This window comes from Hydractinia symbiolongicarpus, chromosome 4, assembly GCF_029227915.1.
Source record: "Hydractinia symbiolongicarpus strain clone_291-10 chromosome 4, HSymV2.1, whole genome shotgun sequence".
In the NCBI taxonomy this organism is placed as follows: Eukaryota; Metazoa; Cnidaria; class Hydrozoa; order Anthoathecata; family Hydractiniidae; genus Hydractinia; species Hydractinia symbiolongicarpus.
In genome coordinates, this window is record NC_079878.1 from 9,023,164 (window position 1) to 9,045,873 (window position 22,710).

Sequence of the window (22,710 nt, forward strand, 5' to 3'; positions counted from 1 at the left end):
ATATCAGTATATTAAAGACCGGATATTTTTGTTGCGAATCACAATATCTTTAATTCGGTATAATAAGCAGAGGTGGAACTACCGCCATGAAGATTTTTTCGTTAAGAAGCGGTTTAAATTAAAAAAAAACCCGACTGAGTGTGATCCTAGGTTTAATAAAACATTCTGTTCTAACGAGGTATGTTAGCAAAAAGAGCGGTTGAACCAAAAACGAATTCGTGCTAGGTAATGGTTAGTTTTAAAAAAAATTGACACCAAGTGTGGGACATTTGGAATAAGTTAGCACAATATCAAGATATTTTATCATCTATAAGTCAAAAACAAAAGTATTTCCACATGATAATATATCATTTTAGACATTAAAATATATATTACTACATTTTATGAAACATATACACTCTTGTAAGGCTAAGGATAATATATACATTTTAAAATTCCATAAAAATATTAAAAACGTAGTTCCATTAGAATTTAAACAAATAAATGCCTAACTTATTTCTTTGAAAAAAAAAGAAAGTATAAAATCAATCAATGAATTAATCAATCATCCATCAGCAAGCAGTATGTGGTTTTGTCCGTCACAGGTTTTTTTTCTCTAAAAACGATCATTTTGAAAGAAGCCTTCATATGTTCTTAACTTTTCCAATTTGAAGCCTCAAAATGTTCCTAAATTGTTCTTAACTTTCTACCTTTTAAAATCAGCTAATTATTTTTTAATTGCTGCAAATAAAATGATTTTGATGTAGGGTAGCATATATGAATAAATTCAGCTACTTTCCCCCTATATATATTCTTTAGTTTGCTTGCAGCTATTTGTCATCTTTCGTTTATTCAGGTTTATCTTATGTTTTTATTCTTATGTAAAAAATATGTAGTCAAGCTTCACAAAGCCTTATAGTTTTCTTAACATGTTCTTAGATTTTACGATTTTGAAGTTTTGATTTTCGCATAAACTTGGTTCGTGTAACTAGTCCGTTTTTGAAAATTTGTTCCGCCATTGGGTGGAAGCTTACCTCAAAGTTCATAACAAGTTCATTATAAATGAAAGTGCTTGAAATGCTGTCTAGGTTTTTTAATGTTTTTGAATATGTTTTTAGTTCGTGAGATATAAGACTTAAAAAAGTAGCTAACTATGCAAATTGCTGATAAACCGTAATGGCTAAATTCAGGTAAAATGTTCAAAATAGCAAATTGAATGACTGACAACGTTTAGTTTAAGGGGACAAATTTCGCGGGAAGATTTTTTTGAAAATTTTACAAAATTTTATGCTTGCGAAATATTACAGGGTAATTAATTCGCGAAAGCAAATTTCTACACTACCTTATAAGCGCAATTTTTGTTAGAGATGAGTTTTAAAAATCATTTGCAGTTTCCATCACATCGCCAGGATACTTTCTGCAAATGAAGCTATCGGGAAAATCAAAATCTGTTTGGTTTGCGAAAATAACTTCCGCAAAATACAAATTCTTTTGACTGGAAAAAATTTCGTCACAAATTGGTAGAACTGTTAAACACAATACCTCACTGAGAAATGTAACAGCTCTTAGAAGCTATAAGTTTCTTAAAAATGTGGATGCGTTTGCTACTAGAATTCTTATAACTACTTGTAAATAAAATAAATAAATAATTTAATCATCTTTATAGGAAACTTTTTTACCATCTTTATCTTTGTTACTTTCTGTTGACCGCCTCACATTCTCCTTCTTAGAGGACTTTGATTTTCTCGGACTCCTTCTTGGTGATTTATTTTGTATAAATATATCGTTAAACTCTTCATCAGTCATAGACATTGGATCAATTGTTCGTTTGCTAGTGCTACGGGGTGGAGAGCCCCCTTTTGAGTCTTCAAAATATGACTGAAGTGAAGAACCATCAAACAAATTCCTTACTGTACTTTTAAATCGAGGCGAGTTAAACGAATACAGTTTGCGTTTTCTGGCTGGACTCACTGACCCAAATGTTTCAATTACACGGTTAGTAAAATTGTTACTATCTAAACTGTCTTGTCGCATTTGGCTTAACGAGTTTTTCGCCTCGTTTAATTGCTCTGTTAAAACTTCGATTTTCTCTGAGCCTCTGAAATAATTTTCATCGATTTTTTTGTTGACCACGTGTTCACTTTTCAACTGTTCAATTTCTCGAAGGACATTTTTGCGTTCTTGCTCAGCTTCGGTAGTTTGATGTAAAGCTCGTGTGCATTCTCCTAAATGTTTTGTTAGTTCATCAACACGACTCTAAAAACATTCCAAAACATTCTCAAACACAAGGATACTTTAGTGGTAAAAGAAATCGTCCTACAACTGAAGTGCGTATGCAGGGTGTACACCTAATATCAACTCCCTATTTTCCTGACATTTTTTGACTAAAATTCTTGAAATTTTTTCTTATTTTTTTAGCTATTTCGCGCCCGTACAGTCGTGTTATTGGAACACTGTCTCTTAAAGATATCATTTTGATTCAAGAAATAAATTAATGCTACTTCTTTAAGAGAAGACTTTAAAATAGTTGGGATTGACTATTTAAAAAATATATATTCATGACATTTTCACAGTAACTTCAAAATTCCTGACAATCCCCAACATTTTTCAGAGAGAACATCTTTGCATGATCGTGAGAGTGTAATGACTAGCTTTGTACATAACACTTATAAATAACACACTTATATTTAAAATTTCAGACGTGTTGAAAGAATAATTCATGATCCTTTCAGTCACAATAGTTCATAACCGTTTCAGTCACAATATTACTCCAGATTAGGCTGTTTACGTTCCACAACTTAAAATAAATATTCTATAAAGATCTATCCCTTGTAGAAAGATGTCCCCATCATGTTATTATTGACCAGAATGTCTTTTTTGCTAACAACAACTATTTCTTAATTATTATTTCACATAAAAATTATAGTTATTACCAATCAAGCTTAAAGTTCGAAGTTGAGCACTGTCGGATTAGGGAATTAAACTTCCTTCATTTCTACATTTCAAAGTTGAGTGACCACGAATTATTGCTAATAGATGGATGTTCGTTATTTTGACCTTGGCGCGACACTAATTGGCCTATTTTATGAGTCCAAGGGTTAATTGCAAATTGAACAAATTAAGAATCCGATGTCAGTGGTACGTTCTCCTAACATAAAAAAAAGTCCTAGTTTTGCCAACTGCATACAAACCCCAAAAGAAGTTAAGAATGTCTTAACGCTTTTTGGGATTTGCATGCCGAATGCCTTAATAATCTACATATATTTGTAATATTTGTAATCCCGAATATTTAGACAGGATATAACCACTTCAGTGTTGGAAACACTGTTATCAATGTGAATCCTGTGTTTAAAATGTATACATTAAGTATACACCGGCATTACCTACCCAAATTCCCTCACCTGGCATGGGTTGACCCCTAGCTGTGGTAAAGACACTTGCTAAACATGCCTGCGCTGTGAACCGAACCTAGGACCTTGTGATTTCAAAGCCAACTCCATTACCACAAGGCCACGCGCCACTAGAAGGGGCGAAGTGTTGTTGTTTTAAAAATAGCTATCCGTTATTTATAAACAACAAAACATTAACCTAAAAGAAGCAAGCAAACAACGACAGAGTTACGACAAACCTTAAGCAACAGTATCTTCCTATCTTTCTCCATCAAACTTTCTTTATTTGCAAGTTGAGATTTTTGAAGTTCGTTTATCTGTTCGTTTTGCTTTTCACACTGTTTTCGATGAGTTTGATTCACATCATTGATCTCCTTCAGCTGTGCTTTTATTCTTTCTTGAGCTCTCTTTATCAGTAGTTTCTGCTGCTGGAATCTCCGTTTAAGAGTTTTCGCGATCGAGTAACTAGTATCGAGTTTTTCTCGCAATTCGAGTAAGAATTTTCGATGTTCCGGCGGAATAGTTTCAGGGATGTCTTTTACCGGCAGTACCGTTTCTTCTTCATGAGATAATAAATTCAAAATATTTTCAGCATCTCGATTCGAGATATTTATTAGAATCTAAAACAAACGGACAACATAGAGCCTCTTTCTTTCGTCGCATATTAGGTAAAGATATATTCGAGCTAACAACAACGCTTTAACAAACTTTAGATAGACTACCAAAACCACACTACCAAAAATAAATAAAATACTTTGGCAACGTCTTTCAACTGCGTCAATTCGGATTGGTTCACTTCAAGACGTTCTTGAAGCACAGTATTTTGGTCTTTTTCGAATTTTAGTTGAGATTCCAGTACTTGTAATTTCTCTTTGGAATCCAATTTTGATAGCTGGACGTGTTTTCTTAATTTTTTGTTTTCTTCAGCAAGCCTGAAAATTGAAAAAACATGATAGCCAGTTATAAATCAGGACTTTATTGCAAAAACGTTATAGAGGCATTAATGCCAAGGCGGCCTTTGCGGAATATGTTTTCCATTCCTTTTTTTTAAAAAAAGCGCATATAATTTTCAGTTAACCAAGATATAAGAAACAACTAATTAAAATTTATATTAAGGCCTACAATACACTGGACATTTACTTATTATCTGGCAATCTAAAAGTAAAAAAATGAATCCAAGCGCAAAAACAATTAATAAAAAACGACTACTTTTATTATCGAATCGTTACGTTTTAACAGCTCAAAATTTTAATTTATATAATTACTTGACGTTTTCTTTCGAACTTAGCATCCCTATATTTACATGTTTTTTTAATAAAATACCTAAATAATAATTGTATGTGAAAACGTAAAAATTCGGTCAAAGCAGTGAATATGAGAGGGATAAATAAATAAATAAATAACATAGACTAAGTTTTATTTAGAAAAATTTGCTTACCCCCTGGATCTAATTTTTTTAATCGACATGTATTTCAAATTCGGCCAAAGCAGATAAGGCCTGTGAAAAAACCACTCAAGCAGAATTATAGATTGTTTAAGGCGTTTTGCTGACGTTTTATTCAGGAAAATTTGCTTACCCCTTGGATCAAAATTTTAAGTCATTTGACAAAATTTAAAATATTATGTCGATTAAAAAAATTAGACCCGGGGGCTAAGCAAATTTCCCTGACTAAAACTTTTTTTTCTCTCGACCCTGCTAATAACACCGAGTATAGTCCAAAGACGTCCGATACCATTATGTTTTGTTGTATCACAACATAAAGGTATGAAAGACAACCCCCTGATCACAATTGCACTAATTTAGGAACCGAAGTTTCAAATCTTTTTTCTTTGCTTCCTATTACTGGAAACTTTCCCCTGCTTTCCAGTTTCCGGCCTTAACCTCACATTTCGTTAATAATTTATTAAACACAAAACTTTTTCGACAAAAAATTCTAATTAACCTGTGAATCTTTTCTTTGAATTCTTTTTCTGTGTCCAATAGGAGAGATTTTTCTTTTACTTGTACTTCTAATTTTCTATCTACTTCTTCTTTTGCTTCTCTACAGACGTGCAGTTTGTTTTCCAGGTCCAACTTTTCATTTTCTGTTTTTTTAATTTTATCACGCAACTTGTCCAGTTTCCTTTCAAAATCTTTCTCACTTTCCTCTCTCATTTTTGCTATTTCTTGCATTCTATTGTTACGCTCTTCCAATATCTGCTTATGGAGTGCCGAACTCTCCTCCTTTGAAGTAAGATCTTTTTCATAATTGTCGCGCAGTAAGGATTCAAATTCTCTCCTTTTGCTCTTTTCATCGAGCAATTGTGAATTTATCGCTAGCTTCTCGTTTTTCAGTTCTTGGATTTCTTTCTAAAAGAAGGAGAAAAAATGATCGTCTGTATGTTGCGAGCGCAATTCAAACGTGTGTTTGAATTGCGTTCGCAACATACAGACGATCATTTTTTAAACATTAAACGTACTGAAAAGCTTCGATTAAACGCCCAGGGCGTTTGTTTGTTTTATAAGGCATTCATTTAATAAGACGTTAATTTGAAAGAGGGGAGGGGAACCATGACTACACGCCAAATTAAAGTTAAGGTTAAAACTACACATTTCACCAAGGTTAAAACTACACATTTCACCAAAGTTAAAACTACACATTTCACCAAGGTTAAAACTGCACATTTCACCAACGTTAAAACTACACATTTCACTAAGGTTAAAACTACACATTTCACCAAGGCTAAAATTGCACATTTCACCAAGGTTAAAACTACACATTTAACTAAGGTTAAAACTACACATTTCACCAAGGTTAAAACTACACATTTCACCAAGGTTAAAACTACACATTTTACCAAGGTGAAAACTACACATTTCACTAAGGTTAAAACTGCACATTTTACCAAGGTTAAAACTGCACATTTCACCAAAGTTAAAACTACACATTTCACCAAGGTTAAAACTGCACATTTCACCAAAGTTAAAACTGCACATTTTACCAAGGTTAAAACTACACATTTCACTAAGGTTAAAACTGCACACTTCACTAAAGTTAAAACTGCACATTTCACCAAGGTTAAAACTGCACATTTTACCAAGGTTAAAACTACACATTTCACCAAGGTTAAAACTACACATTTCACCAAGGTTAAAACTGCACATTTCACCAAGGTTAAAACTGCACATTTTACCAAGGTTAAAACTACACATTTTACTAAGGTTAAAACTGCACACTTCACTAAAGTTAAAACTGCACACTTCACTAAAGTTAAAACTACACACTTCACTAAAGTTAAAACTACACATTTCACCAAGGTTAAAACTACACATTTCAACAAGGTTAAAACTGCACATTTTACCAAGGTTAAAACTACACAATTCACTAAGGTTAAAACTACACATTTCCCCAAGGCTAAAATTGCACATTTTGCTAAGGTTAAAACTGCACACTTCACTAAAGTTAAAACTACACACTTCACTAAAGTTAAAACTACACATTTCACCAAGGTTAAAACTACACATTTCCCCAAGGTTAAAACTGCACATTTTACCAAGGTTAAAACTACACATTTCACTAAGGTTAAAACTACACAATTCACTAAGGTTAAAACTACACATTTCACTAAGGTTCAAACTACACATTTCACTAAGGTTAAAACTACACATTTCACCAAAGTTAAAATTACACATTTCACTAAGGTTAAAACTACACATTTCACCAAGGTTAAAACTACACACTTCACTAAAGTTAAAACTACACATTTCACCAAGGTTAAAACTACACATTTCCCCAAGGTTAAAACTGCACATTTTACCAAGGTTAAAACTACACATTTCACTAAGGTTAAAACTACACAATTCACTAAGGTTAAAACTACACATTTCACTAAGGTTTAAACTACACATTTCACTAAGGTTAAAACTACACATTTCACCAAAGTTAAAATTACACATTTCACCAAGGTTAAAATTACACATTTCAACCAAGGTTAAAACTACACATTATATTTCTCTTTCTTATCTATGAAAAATCGAAAGTAGTAGAAAATTGAGTAATATTTTACCTGCAATATCATAACCTGCCTCGCTTCGCCATTCACATCAGAGAGTGCTTCTTGAAGTTGTGACTTCTCATAACCCAGCTCTGATAATCTATTTTCGTACTCCAACACGTCATTTTGTAACTTTTCAAGTTCAAAAACACTTTCTTGGTACTTTTTTTGTAGTTTTAAATTACTGATTTCCAATTCCTTGGCATTTGCCATTTCTTTGGATAACTCCAGTTCTTTTGTTTTTTCAAATTCCGCAGCATTTTGCAATTGTTTCTCATACTGTCGACATTTGGAACGATATCTAAAACACAACAGCAGACAATTTCTTGAGCAAATTTTTTCTTCTTAAATTTCATTAATAAAATATAAAAAAAATAATTAAAATTGCATATTTCTTTAGTAAAAATTACTAACTTTCTTGAGCAAATTTTAAAAATTACTTTTTACACGCCATAATTTCCACACTGTGTGAATTAATTGACACACTATTTTAATGTTTTTTCGTTGAAGATGCATTTTTTGTGTGTGAATAATCTGTTTTATAACCATGCAGCCGCCTGTGCAATTAAGATACATTAAGGAGAGAGTATTGCTATAATGAACCTTACGGATATTAACATGACATCATTAAGGATGCTAAGAAAATGTCATTTTATGTTCTGTGGAACATTGCTATTTAACATGCATGGGATGTTTAAATTGAAATACCAAGGCAGGTTTATTAAGGGTGCGACAAAATCGAGGAAAATATGAACACGCTAAAATCCCATTACTTACTCTCTTATCGAGTTTAATGCTTTTTCTTTTAATTCTTTTCGACTTTGCTCTGAACTTTGTATTGTTTTTTCTGCATTAGACAGTGCAGTTTTAACAACGTCAAGCTCTTGCTTGATGTCAGCAAATTTCGTTTTTTCTTCTTCTATTTGTTTCACGTGCTTTTCTAATTCCATCTCCAGAACATGCATCTTCATTTTGCTCTCTTTCACTTCACTCGATAACTTTTCAATTATGTTTTCTTTAAGGCTTAATTCTGAATCGATTTTAAGCATATGCTCAGAATATTTATCTAAAAATATGCAAATTATTTAAAAATATGGAAAAAAATTCAAAGCAACATGTTTGAGTTTTGTTTCTAGTTGCATGTTTCCTTTTCTACAACAAACAAAAAAATGCTTAGTGCCCATAGCAGTAGGTGCCAGGGGGGGGATCACCCCTTAAATAATTTCAGAATCAGCCACTGCGTGTATTGGCACAAGTTTTTAAGTCAGAAAAATATGGATATATATACTATTTTCATGTGGCTTACATTTGTTTACATGGAGAAATGTCCTTCTTCTTTTGTAAATCTAGAGCTAATTTTCAGTAAGGTTTTAGAAATTAAAAACCATGGGACGTGGGACGAATGGGATGAATCAACAGATCTGGAGTTTGTTTGCTAGAATATTGATTAATGCAGACGTCTATTCCTTTTAAGAAATTAGAAATCTCAAAAGAAACATAAAAAATTATCAAATGTGGAGAAAAAGGATACCTCGTTGTCTTTCACTTTTCTCCAACAAACGTTTTAACTCAGGTACTTGCTGGGATAATCTCTCATATGCAAGTTGGTCAGATCTTTCGTCAGCTTTCATAGTAGAAAGTTGCAGCAGAAAACTTTCATTCTTCTTTTCCGTCTTAAAAAGCTAAACACAATTCAGTAAAAATCAGAATTAACTTGATGTAGATATCAAAAACCATTTGGTTTATAACAGAAGTGTGATTCCCTAGGTAACATCATGACCTACATGAGCAAGTCCAGATATGCTTATCAAATCAAATAGGCAATCAAATTCGTGGCATACCATTTCATGTTTAAACAGTTACTATGTATTATCTTGCTTGACAATGCAATCCTGAAAACATTGACCATGTTGAATACATCCATGTTAAATAAAACTTCATGCAAGCACATATTTTCAAATTAAGAATTTTCTTCAACATTTTTGGCTTAGTGTACAACCGCCCAATGTTGATTATTATACCCAAGATAGCCTCTTCAGTTCATATTGGTACTATTAGCAATAAGGGTCCTGCGAAAGAAGTCCTAAATCTCCCATTTGAGCTACAAAGGCCTTCAATCACAGCAATTGCTAAACTAAACAACCTCAGATATCAATCCTATCCTTGTGTTGAACTCTAAGCAAAAAGGATGGATGCACACTTTTAGTCTCTGCAATGACTCAGTTAAGGTTTGTACCCAAATCCTTTTGCATCAAAAGTGAACACTCTACCATAAGCATACCAGTCTATGCGTATTAGAAAGGCTCCTACTCTTCCTTAACTTTCCTTATACCTTGTACATTGTACATAGAGCAGAAGTCATAAATTGCAAATTTAACTTTTCTCATAAATGATACCTTCACTTGCAAGTCTTCAAGATCCTGAAAAAGTTTGTGTTTTTCACTCTTCTCGCATTGTAGTTGATCTTCAAGTAATTTTAATTGGTCTGACTTCATTTTACCAAGTGATTGAAATTCACCAATTGTTGATTGGAATGCATTCGATTCTCTCTCCTTCTTTTGGACTTCTTCATTCAGAAATTTTATCTATGCAACAATGATAAAATTGTTTTTCAGCTGTATAATAAAGTTGCAAATGGCCATATACTACATAAAGCGAAGGTGGTTTATATTTGCTGCCCAATCTTGGAACGCGCACTGTCTTAAGACTGGTCAGGCCAATCTTTCGACAGTGGCAAATGGGTGGCCAGTCTTAAGACTGGACTGCCCAATCTATGGACGTATATGCCCAATCTTAGAACAATTGTGGAAGGCAAACAGAACGATAAAATTTTCAGAATTTACCTGTTTTTACCTGAATTTACATGTTTAAAAAATTGAAACTACTCAATCATATTAATTAGCAGGCTACAGCTCGCTAGCTGGCTTAACATCTCATCCAATGAAATTAGCAGCTAGCTAAATAATAATATGGTTGAATACGATTTTTCTGATTCTTCATAAATATAAACATTTTATTTTTAAAATTTAGCCACTACTACAAGCTGTATATAAATGTTAAATGTATAACACGTGCTCTACCAGCTACCTAGCTAACTAGCTACGATTTTCACTCTACTGTGTCCAAAAACTGGCCAGGTCAATTCAAAAGTATTTATGATATTATGTATATGATGGTTTAATGCGCCTGAGAATGTTTGTTGGGACTTACAAAAAACAGAGCTCGTGTGGTACATCCCTTCTTTAAAATCTTAAAGGCGCCAAAGATGGGCCTAACATAGTCTTTTGCCCAATCTTGCAATGCCCTGCCCAGTCTTAAGACTGGCCGACCAGTCTTAAGACTGGGCGATTTTATGTCTAAAGATTGCGCAGCGTCCTAAGATTGGGCAGAACATATACACGGGTGTAAAATTAAAGAAAAATATTAACCAAATTGCAAAAAAGATTTTGTATAGGATAAACAAAATCAATGTCGGGATATCTTTTAGAAAATATGTTTTAAATTATGCCACAACTTTTCATACATGAACTTGGTGTTAAGTACATAGTGCTTTACTTAAACGCAACGATACGCAATTTCATTAATTGAATTCGATTTCCTGAAATTATATTGTGCATTAAAATAAAATCGAAACTTGACAGGTTTTCTTTCATGTATCACCACCTTTAAGTTGTATTCCAGACTACAATACTAGACATAGGAAAATCTAAGAAGGAACACAAAAAGCTAGAACCTCAGTTAAGCCTATATTTCCAAGCGTAATCAGCTAAAAATTTGAAATTTATCTTGCATAAATCAAAACTAAAAATAGTTACAGTTAAAAGCCAAAATACTTATCGTATCCTCTCAGTCAGTAAATATTTTTTTAAATAGCTTTTTTTCTCTTCTTTTGTTATATAAAAATACAGAACATTAGGTTTTATTAAAATTTATTTCTCTCTTTACTATTCATAAATTTTAATTTCCTCAGATTATACGTCATTCATTAAGTCTCTTACTGTCTGAGAAAATTAAAATTCACATCAAAATCATTGAATTATATTGCACTTGTGCAAACAAATCCATGGGAAAAAATATCACCTGAGGTTTGTGAAGCAACTCTTGGTCAATACAGTTAGCATACATAAACAATCCCTTTTTACCAAACAATGAAAAAATACATATGACTGATGTAAAATGAAATGAAAACATGTCTTACTATTTCTGCATCCTTTAAACATTTCTTTTTGTATAAATTTAATTCCTCTTCCATCCTTTCTGGCGAATGTATTCTGAAATTATAAACATGTTTCCGTTTCATTGAAATAACTGTTTCCATATATGGTATTGCAGAACAAAACGAAGCCTATTTTCTGATTTCAATAGTGTGGGTGAAAATAAAATTCCCACTAATTCCCTTAGGTTAAAATTTTAAGTTGTACATCAAGGTGTTATGTGTTTGGATTCAAGACATTCAAACACAAGTGGTTGTCATGCTCAACGCTTTAAAGAATGCTGAATGAAGTCAAAATTAAAACGTTCAATTTAGAGTTAACCCTATTTCTACTCCTCAAAACTAGGGATGCATTGGCCCTCTATAACTTGTAAAGTAGAATTATTTGTGCGATAAAAATTTGCTTGTCTGAAATCCACTTATTTATCTCAATTTGGCGATATTTATCTCAATTACCTTTCTCATTAAATTTAAAATAAATTCAGACCAACTACTTGACTTAATCAAAAATGACACTAAAAAACTAGGGGAAGAAAAATATAGTACTGTGAAGAAGACATTGGAACAAGGTCCTTCTGTAGGAGATTTGAGTAGTTTAAAGAGGCATGAGAGCACTGATGGTATACCATCTTGTGCACTCGTAATTAGTTCTCAAACAACAATAATACCTTGACTTGACATTTTTTGATTTTGGAGTCGTTGCATCCAACACAGCATCCTAATAGACATACATCAAGACATATATAATTTTGAATCAATAGTTTGTAGAAGTAATGATTTTGGAATTAAACAGTATCTCAAAAATGCACAAAATCTGGAACAAAAAAATTGTGCATAAACACATTTTTTATTGAATTAGAGATTTTTAAATTGTGAATAGAAACCCTAAATATATATTTTAAGGCTTTATAACCTTAGTCTTTCAGTTTATCTTAAATTCCCTAAAAAATTGCAAACAAGCCAGAAATAGTTAAAATGTGCAACAAGAAGGATTGCAAACTTCCCTTAAAGGTTAAAGTATGTGGACAAAGGGCAACATCAAATCTTTTCTTTCACATTCACTTTTCCCCTTTTTATTATTTTAATATTCAAAATTTACAAACATTATTTCAATGTTTTATATATACTTAATCTATATGAAGTGGGTAGAATCAGCTTTACTAAAATTAGATACTCAACCTTTAGAGATTTCATTTCATCTGCAATGCTTTTAATTTCTTTTTTCTGTTCTCTCCAATCGTTATGATCGTCTTCAATCTATAACAAAAACAATCACACTTAACATTGCTTGAAAACGTTGCTGAAAGTGATTATTATTACTGTGCTAAAGTGTCTACTGATTAAATTTTGGGTCTGGTGTACCAACCTGTTCTTGAATCTTCCTCAATTGATTATTCATTTGCGTTTTTACTTGCTCCTCTTGATAGGAAGCATCAAATTGTTTACGGAGTGTTAAATCCAATCTATCAAGCTCACTAAAATTAAAGCATGATGTCAGATAAAATATGCATTACGTAAAATATTTCAACATACTAACATGTGACGAAATTACACAAATCATGTACAATAACAGCAGCGTATCACTAATGCTGGGTACTCTTTATCCTAGGAAATTTTAAGCTGCACTTCAAAAAACTGGCTAAAAAGAAAAATTTTGGAGGGCTTTTATATAAAATCACTGAGAGATGTTCTTAACAAACAGGTTACTTTTTTATCACGGCATGACGTAAAAATATATTTATTTTTGTTGCAACGTTAATTTTATTTTACGACTTCATATAATCCGGCTTTTTGTGCTGGTAAAACTTACATATTTAGCGACAATTTTGTGATACATAAAAAAAAATTTAATAATTATTCTACTACAAAATAATGACATGCAAAATAAACAAATTGTGAAGCTTACTCATTACGTAGTTGTCTATCTTTTTGTATCTCTCTTTCAATCATATCTTGTCTTCTCTTTATGTTTACTATTGAATGCTTCAAATTTCCTTTCTAAAACAAATCAAAGATTTCATTATACCATTGCCTAGCACAATGCAATCTATCCTTGATATTCCAAGTAATGAACTTTTTCTCCCTAACAGGTACTATTACCTTGATCTTGATAATAGAAAGTAAAAAGAAAAACAAAAGAATTCAAGGAATAAATTAATTGTATTAGATATTTATTTGTTTGTTTTTAAAAAGCTTTTACCAACTCTAAAAGAGAGAGAAAAAAAATTTAGGGTATTTTTATCATTGTTTTTCTAGTAATCTTATAATTTGAGAGGCGCAGCAAATTGTAAATGACAAATACTTAAAACACGGGCATAAAGCAAAGACGTGATCATGAGTGACAATGGTAAATATATATGAAAAAAGATGACAGTTTAACTTTTCAAACATTGTAATTTGCTATGAAAATATTAAAAAAAAACTCAAAAAGGCTTCTTACAAATATTTTAACAAGACGGTATTTTGTAATAAACACTTTCACAGTTAAGAAATTCTAACAAAAGTGTAATTTTGATTTCACTGCAGCATAAAAAGTTTATATAATACCATAACTTTTTGACATTTAACTACAACCAGATTTGTTAAAGTCATGCCAGGCTGATTTTGGCTTAGCCCCAAACAGTTTGAAGACAGATCATTCATCTTAAATTGTTTTAGTACGTAAAAAATTACAATTTTTTTTATCTAAAAAACTTTATTCACATGAAGAATATTCTTCTGCTTATGATATTACCCTTAAAAAATATATTCTGAAGGTCAAATAATTATCTATGGAATGATAATTAACTTCCATGAAAAAAGATCTAAAAATTATATACAAAAATTCATGCTCTCTGTCTATCTCCTTGAATGCTTTCTCAGTAATGCTTTCTTTTGTTCGCTAAAAAATATATAATTGTGAGACCCTTATTAATAGCTGTGTGATATTTGCAAAACAACCTGTTGTTCCAAACATTTAACTTTGTGTCAAAATAGTTCTTTCTCCAGAAACTGAACTATAAAAACAAAACTTATAAACCTCACCCTCCTTACAATATAAGTTATATACATTTAAACATAAAAATTTGATGTATATATATAAATAAACCTACCTCGTTGTCTGAAGATAACGAATCCCCCTCAAAATGAACTCTTGATGGACTGGGTGAATATTTTTTATGGGTTTTAGATGCCATTCTTTTTTGTTGATCATCACTTGATAATTCACTTGATGTGTCCTGGTTATACAAAATTTATATAGGTGTGATGCACAATATCAAACAAAAAAGGATTCCAAAAAATTAGCCTTTGCAGTTTGAATTGCTGTTAACAATTAATTTGTATATACTAGTAAAAGGAGTTTGCACTGGATGTGTAAATTATTTTAGCATTTATGGCATTGTTTCAAAACTATAGAAGCATCTTGCCATAGATACTGTAGAGCAACTGAAGAAATAAACCTGACAAAAATCTTACATGAAATGTTTCTTTTTTGTCTTTACGAAGTGACCTCGAACTTCTAAGCTTTGATTCATTGAACCTTTTGTCGCTGGATAACTTATGGAGATCAATATGCAGCTAAATCATAAAAATTGACAGCATAATATTCAAATAAATGCCATAGCTGTTATCACACTTTCTAACTAGACATTCATTTCACAGTGCATTTATTAGATAGTCAATAAGCCTGTATAAAAAATCCACTTATCAGAAAAAAATGAAAAAAGATTTTCTTTTAAATTTTGATGACATCATCACCCATCTGTTCTAAGAGGATGACACTGTAGATGTACTGGACACTTTAGATGACACTAGTTATTTCTACATGTTTCTAAGTTATTTAGCATCCAACTTATATTCACTACAATAGCTTTACAAAGTTTAATAATATTACTCACTAGTCGATAAAGCCTGGTTTTGATAAACAGTTAATGAGATATAAGAGTTTCAAATTTTGCTGACATATTAGCAAAGACACAAAAAAATTTTTTTTTGGAAATATATGCATACATGTTGCCTTTATTGTATAGATCTTGAAACGCTGATCAAGAAAATCTATAGAATCATGTATCATTGACAAACAGCTGCAGAGATATTGATGCTTAAAGTTTTTGTGATGATGCATCAGCCTGTTTATTCTGAATAGGATTTGGGGTCCCAGGTTTGGGAAACTTACCCAAATTGGTCCCAGGTAGTTCCTAATTACGCACATGGTAGAAAATGACTGACAGCACCACTTTGTATTTTAAGATATTTGGCCTCAAAGCTTTGAATGCACTGTAATGGCTTCATTAATTTAATATAAGATATTGACGTTAAATTAATGTTATTCATCATCATTCATCATTCTCTGCTTAACGTCCGTTTTCCATGCTAGCATGGGTTGAACGGGGTATATTAATGACTCTCTTCCAATCTGATCTAGACTGTGTTAGATCTAAACTCAACTTACTCTGTATAAAGTCTGTCCTTATAACCTCCTGCCCAAGTCTTTCTCGGTCTGCCTCTGGGCTTTGCCCCCAGAACTATCAAGTCTCTACACTTTCTTACCCAATTATCCTCCTCCATTTTTTCCAAGTGCCCCAGCCAATTCAATCTTCTTATCTGGATAACATCTTTAATTCTACGGAGACTTAGCCGGCTTCTTAGCTCATCTGAACTCTTTCTGTCTCTCAGACTGGCGTTACACATCCACCTAACCATTCTCATATCATTCCTTTCTAAACAGTGAAGATCTTCCTGCTTTACTGCCCATGTCTCACTACCGTACAACATAACACTTCTTATACAGGCCTCATACAACTTACCTTTACCTCAATTGACAGGACTCTGCTAGTCAACAAAGAAAGTAACTCTCTGAACTTTTTCCAAAAAGAACCTATCCAGCAAGTAACACTTCTTCCAACACCCCCTTCACTGCCCAACATATCACCTAAGTAACTGAAGTTCTCAACTATCTCTAACAAGCCACTGTTGTACATCATTAAAGCTAGAAATACTTCATTCTCTATAATCTCACCTTTGCAATGATTGCATACAAACTGAATGTCAGCTCTTAACCTTCCACTAATACTACTGCACTTCTTATGTACCCAATGCTTGCAAGTCTGACAAAAAATTGAGTTACTACCAACCCCTTTCCTACAAACTCCACAAGGCCACTTTCCAACTACAAGGTCACACTTGGCTGCAATGCTACTAATCATGACTTTAGACTTTGCTGTGTTTACCTTTAGCCCTTTCTCTTCTAGTCCTTTGTTCCACTTCTCAAACTTTTCAACTAATTCTTCCATCGACTCTGCTATGAGAACCAAATCATCTGCATACAATAACTCCCATGGACAACCTGTTCTGAACTCCATCGACAGCGCTTCTAAGACTAGAACAAACAACAAAGGACTAAGTACAGAAGCCTGATGTACACCAACATTTACACTAAATTTATCACTAAGTGAATTCTAGCATTGCTGTACATAGACTGTACCATCGTAACTAGCCAGTTATCCACACCTAATTTTCTCATAGCCCACCAAATAACTTTACGTGGCACTCTATCAAAAGCTTTCTCTAAATCTACAAAGGAAAAATAGAGATTCTTTTTCTTTCCTAAATACTTTTCCTGAAGCTGTCTGAGTAAAAATATTGCATCTGTAGTGCCACACCCTGGAACAAAACCAAATTGCATCTTATCTATATCAATCCTTTCTCTAAGTAACTTATCAATCAGTCTTTTAATAACTTTCATTACTTGATCAACCAACTTCAAACCTCTATAGTTACCCCTTTCTAATGCATCACCCTTGCCCTTGAAACAATTCACTATTACACTCGACTCACTATTACACTCGGAATAGCACCATCCTTTATAATCTGGTTATAGCAAGACTTGTAATATACTAGCCATCCTCAACCTAGTGTTATCTACCTTGTGGTGTGATAGCTGGGTAACGGTCTGACGATGCTCACACCTGACATCTGACCTACCGTGCGCGATTAATAACGTCGCTTAATAAGTCGATTAGCATTTGGAACATGCATTTTTTAGCAACTTCAAAGAAAAATGAACACATCCACTTTGCCTGACACATACAGACACACTCTCTGTTTATTATATAGAATAAAGAATATTGCAAAAAATATAATCCACTTTGCAAAAATCAAAAACAGAAACTGTGATTTGTATATAGATCATAAAAAATGTATGTTCATTACTTGATCAACCAACTTCAAACCTCTATAGTTACCCCTTTCTAATGCATCACCCTTGCCCTTGAAACAATTCACTATTACACTCGACTCACTATTACACTCGGAATAGCACCATCCTTTATAATCTGGTTATAGCAAGACTTGTAATATACTAGCCATCCTCAACCTAGTGTTATCTACCTTGTGGTGTGATAGCTGGGTAACGGTCTGACAATGCTCACACCTGACATCTGACCTACCGTGCGCGATTAATAACGTCGCTTAATAAGTCGATTAGCATTTGGAACATGCATTTTTTAGCAACTTCAAAGAAAAATGAACACATCCACTTTGCCTGACACATACAGACACACTCTCTGTTTATTATATAGAATAAAGAATATTGCAAAAAATATAATCCACTTTGCAAAAATCAAAAACAGAAACTGTGATTTGTATATAGATCATAAAAAATGTATTAGGAAGTACTTCACCAAACACAAAAAATCTATGTATATAATACATCGATTAAAAATAGTTTTCTTCACCTTTCATTCCTTAAGACTTAAACTAACTGCTGTAAGTGTGTTTAATTGATAATAGACATTTGTTTGTTTGGGGGAAGATGCTAAAAAAAAGGGGAATATTTTTTTCACTTTTTAAGAGATTTAGTATCTGAGTATTTACATAGAAGGATACAAAACGTTAGTAAACAAAATATAAATTCACTAAAAACAGATATACTCTTGCTATTTCATGCTCTTGTTCACGATTCAAATCTCTGTAATGATCAATCATCCTATCAGCTGATGATAAAACATCTGTTGTACGGTGTAGTGAAGAAGTAAGGTCATCTAACTTGTCAACAATGTAGTTTTCACGAGCGGCCATGTTGTTTCTACAAACGAAAAATTTGTTTTTTATTACTAACGTTTTTATAAGAAAGGGTAAGAGTATATAAACGTCAAAAAGCCCAGTGTTTATTTGAAATTTCTAGTCAATACACAAATCATCAACTGTGATGTTTTTCTACAAATCTGTTCCCTGCTTATCTAAAAGACCTAGAGACTAGAAAAAGAGAAGAGAGCAATCTATAAGTTGCCTAAATTAACAAAACTACTGTAAGCATCGCACAACCCATTTTTTTTGCATAACATGAGATGTAATGCAACTTTCTCTCAACTAAGAATAATTCACACACTGTCACAATATCTAAATTACAGAACTTTATTTAATTATAAACTGCAAATAAACAAAAAACACATAGATATGGGTTAAATAAAAAAGAAGTCTGTTGAATACATAAATTGGGACACCTAACATTGTAGTGATGGTCTTAAACAACTTACAGTGATGTTTTCGTTAAGTTGGATTTGTTTGGTGTATACAAACTTTATTCTTTCATGTTGAATCGTTCTTGTTCTAAAAATTATCTTTTTTTAATTAAGAAAAATGATTATTTACATAATTGACAAGTGCACATCACAATACAGAATGATTTTTACATAAAATTATGGGATTTTGAGAATCTTTTCTTGTGTCATGAAATTGCTACTAAACTTTTGTTACTAATGTGTAATCCACCCAAATTAATTGTACAAGAATAGTTATGTATCAAGTTTTAATAGAAGACCAGAAGCATAATAAAGCCATTCTTTTTTTTTGGCCTTGTGAACTTTAAATTGTAGGTTTTGTAAATAATAAAAATAGAAACAATTCATTTTGTATTTTCATGACATTAATTTTAGAGTCGGAGAAGTGTTTTTTTTTTAAACTTTCTTTAAATGTTAGCATTTAAAGTTTTAACAACGCGATGCGGTTGACACACATTCTTTTACAATGAATAATTCATTATTTGTCTCTTGATGTATTTTGCTATAACTTCTTATGTTTTTATTTAATTTAATAAACATGCAAAATGTAATTAAGATCGTGAAGGTCACAAAGTAAAATCATAATGCCACTTTTGTGATTGTGACAGCCTGGTGAATTTTTTGGTTGTGCATGGTACCCTTTCCACAATGTTAGGTGTCCTGATTCAAGTACTGTATGATTAACAAATAATCAATTTTTGTTGCCATAGATTTTGTCTTACTATAGGCTATAAGATTCTAAAAACATTTTTTTTGGAAACCTATCTATACCTAAATTTTCTTATTACAATGTTCTTACAATCCCTCTCTAAATTTTTACTGCCTAATGATTTTTCATTTAATTTTGTTCTAAAATGAACTTACATTTAATTTTATTCAAAGGGTGTGTGTTTTTTTTTGTTCATACATATTTTTCTAACAATAGGCAGGGTTTTTTTTAAAAAAGATACTTAAAGAGTATTTTGCTGCAACAAATGCTTTTAAAAAAGTACTGCACACCTTATCGTAGCTGCATAATTTACCAGACATGTTCAAAAGTTTTAAAAAATACCAAAATACTATCGGTAGTTGGAGCTTGCGCAGTGCAGTACTATGTCATAAATTATTAATGTTACGCGCTATCTTTGTTGTTATCTAACTGTTATTAAAGAGAAAGGTTTTCTTTTAATTCTGTGTAAATTTTCAAGCAGGTTGTAACCAGGCCAAAATTTGGATTTTGTAAGGAGAAGTTTTTTTTCCTAAATAATGCAAAAACTCTAATAAAAAAAGGTTCATTTGTTTATCAATCAATAAAACATTACACCACTACAAAGTTCAATAGTATTAGCAAAAGTCAATAAGCTATTGCAGTGCACTTGGAAACAGATTAAAATAGCTGACGTCATCTCCCTGCGCACATGAAAAAGTTTACTTCAATGACAGTGTGGAGGAATGCAATCACATAGTGAGATTTCTGTCAATGGGTAGCGATCAAGTCACATACAATGATATGAACATTGAGCAAATGTTAAATTATATCCACTAGCCATACACACACCAATTTATTACATTTGTGCGATTACACATAAAAAAAATCATAATAATGTGTGCTTTATAACACACGGCAAGAGCATTATAGCATGTGAAACTCTGCATGCTAGGTCAATTACTCCTGCTAAGAGCCAATTTCTGTAAGAACCAGGCAATTTTGATAGGAAATATAATGATAGTAAATGATTTTGTTTTCTTTTTTTTAGATGGGTACCATACCCATTGAGTAAAGCAAATTCTTGGAACTTTGTTAAAATCCGAAAATTAAAATTTTGGAAATTTGATTTACTTAATACATACCGTATGAAATATCTAAAAATAAAGATAAGGCACCGTCTGGTTCTTACAAAAATTGGTTCTTAAGGCTAGCTGGAGTTAAGTACTTTTCTCCCTAAAATTTCTATCATGTTGAGACCATGATACACAGTCTCATTGTATTGTAATATGGTTAAACATCTTGTTATTATTTTTATAATTTGTAGACAAATGCACTCTTTAGCATTCATGAAATTTGTGAAAAGAAAAAGTTCCTATTTTTGTAAAATTTAATCTTATAACTACTCTTGAAAACTTAATTCTCTATTTCTTGTATATGTTATCAAAAAGGTAGAATTTTTTAATGTGTCATTAAAAAACTTTTGACAGCACGCTATTTCACGCCATTTCATATAATTTAAGACAGGTGTGCGGTAGATTGCACGCCTCAAAAATTCTGCGCATGATATCAAAAAAATGTGTTTACAAAAACAATTCCTTCACTTTGTACACTGCACAGCTGCTGCTGTTTTGGTGTAAGGAACAAACCAAATGCAAGTTCCAACAATGTACGGCAGGGAATTTCAACCCATACACAAAGAAGTTGTAAGCAGACTCGTTAATTGAACTTTGTTATTATATACTTTTGGGCCAAACAGCTATTTAAATTAAATTAAATTACGGAAAGTCGAATGGCCGCTAATAATGATATTTAATAAACCTTATGTTGAATGAACCATAAATATTAAAGTTTTTTTCCCATTAGTTACATTATCTTTTAATTATTTAAGCTGTAAAATAAAGAAAAAAATAAACAAAAAAACAAATAAAAGAAAACGTTGGTTTATTTATGGAAATAGGAAAGCAGAGGTAATTTGGTGATAACTTAATTGTCATACTTTGTGAAAATAGAGAAAGGTGAATTTCCTAACAATGTGCATGCGCCTTTTTACACATTGAAAACAAATGCATTTTGTCCTGGACTCAAGGAAGTTTTTTTTAGATCCTGACACAAAGTAACAACAATATTAGTGCTCATTATCACAAACAAACCTTTATGCAGTATCTCAGGTCTTTTGGGAAAATTTTGATACATGTGTGGCAAAAAGCACGCCTCAAGTATTTTAGGTATGCTTTTGGATGTGCTGTTAAATTCTTATAAAATTTGTCATTATGCAGGTGTTTTGTGTGTGTGGAGGTGTGCGCGTGCTTATTATATCAAGACAGCGTTGCAAACATATGGGTCTCCCTGTACCCCACTCTTGGCCTGGCTTTTGTGGAACACAATTTTTCGCCTGCAAATTTTAGCAGAAGGTGGGGGAGGGCAGTTTGTATTCTGCCAGTCTTGAGTAAGGTTCAGATATGGAAACATTTTCCATACATAACTATTGATCCTAACTTTAAAAATATAGAGCTATATTTATATACAACACTACGCACCTAAATAATTTCAACTAGCCACATCATAAATGTATCTATAGATCTTAATTCTATCAAGATGGTTTTGGTACATAGCTAGGCTGGCCATTTTCTTTACTGGATTTGAGATTTGTTTTGCTATTTTCAATGTTTTGATTTTGCCGCCGTGTTTGTTGTATAATAACCGGAACAGTAGCCTAGGGGAACACACAAAATAGTTTGGTTTTATAACACTTTATTTAAACTTGATAAAACATAAAACTTGATTTTTTTTGTTTTACTTAAAGTATTAATTGTATGTATATTTATAAAAAATGTTGTTTTTAGGATAAAAGATGCACATATGTTG

General features: G+C 32.1%; 1 protein-coding gene across 2 annotated transcripts; it reads right to left on the reverse strand.

Moving 5' to 3' along the window:
- Positions 1 to 308: 308 nt before the first annotated feature.
- Positions 309 to 22,495, reverse strand: LOC130641111 (kinectin-like). 2 transcript variants are annotated; one of them, XM_057447775.1, is made up of 18 exons: positions 22,383 to 22,495; positions 19,134 to 19,206; positions 18,529 to 18,682; positions 15,073 to 15,174; positions 14,709 to 14,834; positions 13,523 to 13,614; positions 12,983 to 13,091; positions 12,796 to 12,873; positions 12,285 to 12,334; positions 11,602 to 11,674; positions 9,800 to 9,988; positions 8,935 to 9,085; positions 8,181 to 8,469; positions 7,416 to 7,704; positions 5,312 to 5,718; positions 4,123 to 4,300; positions 3,608 to 3,988; positions 309 to 2,235 (listed from the first exon to the last, which is right to left on the reverse strand). In XM_057447775.1, the coding sequence occupies exons 3-18, from the start codon at positions 18,673 to 18,675 to the stop codon at positions 1,630 to 1,632; spliced, it is 3,267 nt and encodes a 1,088-aa protein (XP_057303758.1). In that variant the 5' UTR covers positions 18,676 to 18,682; positions 19,134 to 19,206; positions 22,383 to 22,495; the 3' UTR covers positions 309 to 1,629. The 2 variants fall into 2 exon arrangements, with proteins under 2 accessions (XP_057303758.1, XP_057303759.1); XM_057447776.1 differs by lacking the exon at positions 19,134 to 19,206.
- Positions 22,496 to 22,710: the final 215 nt, after the last annotated feature.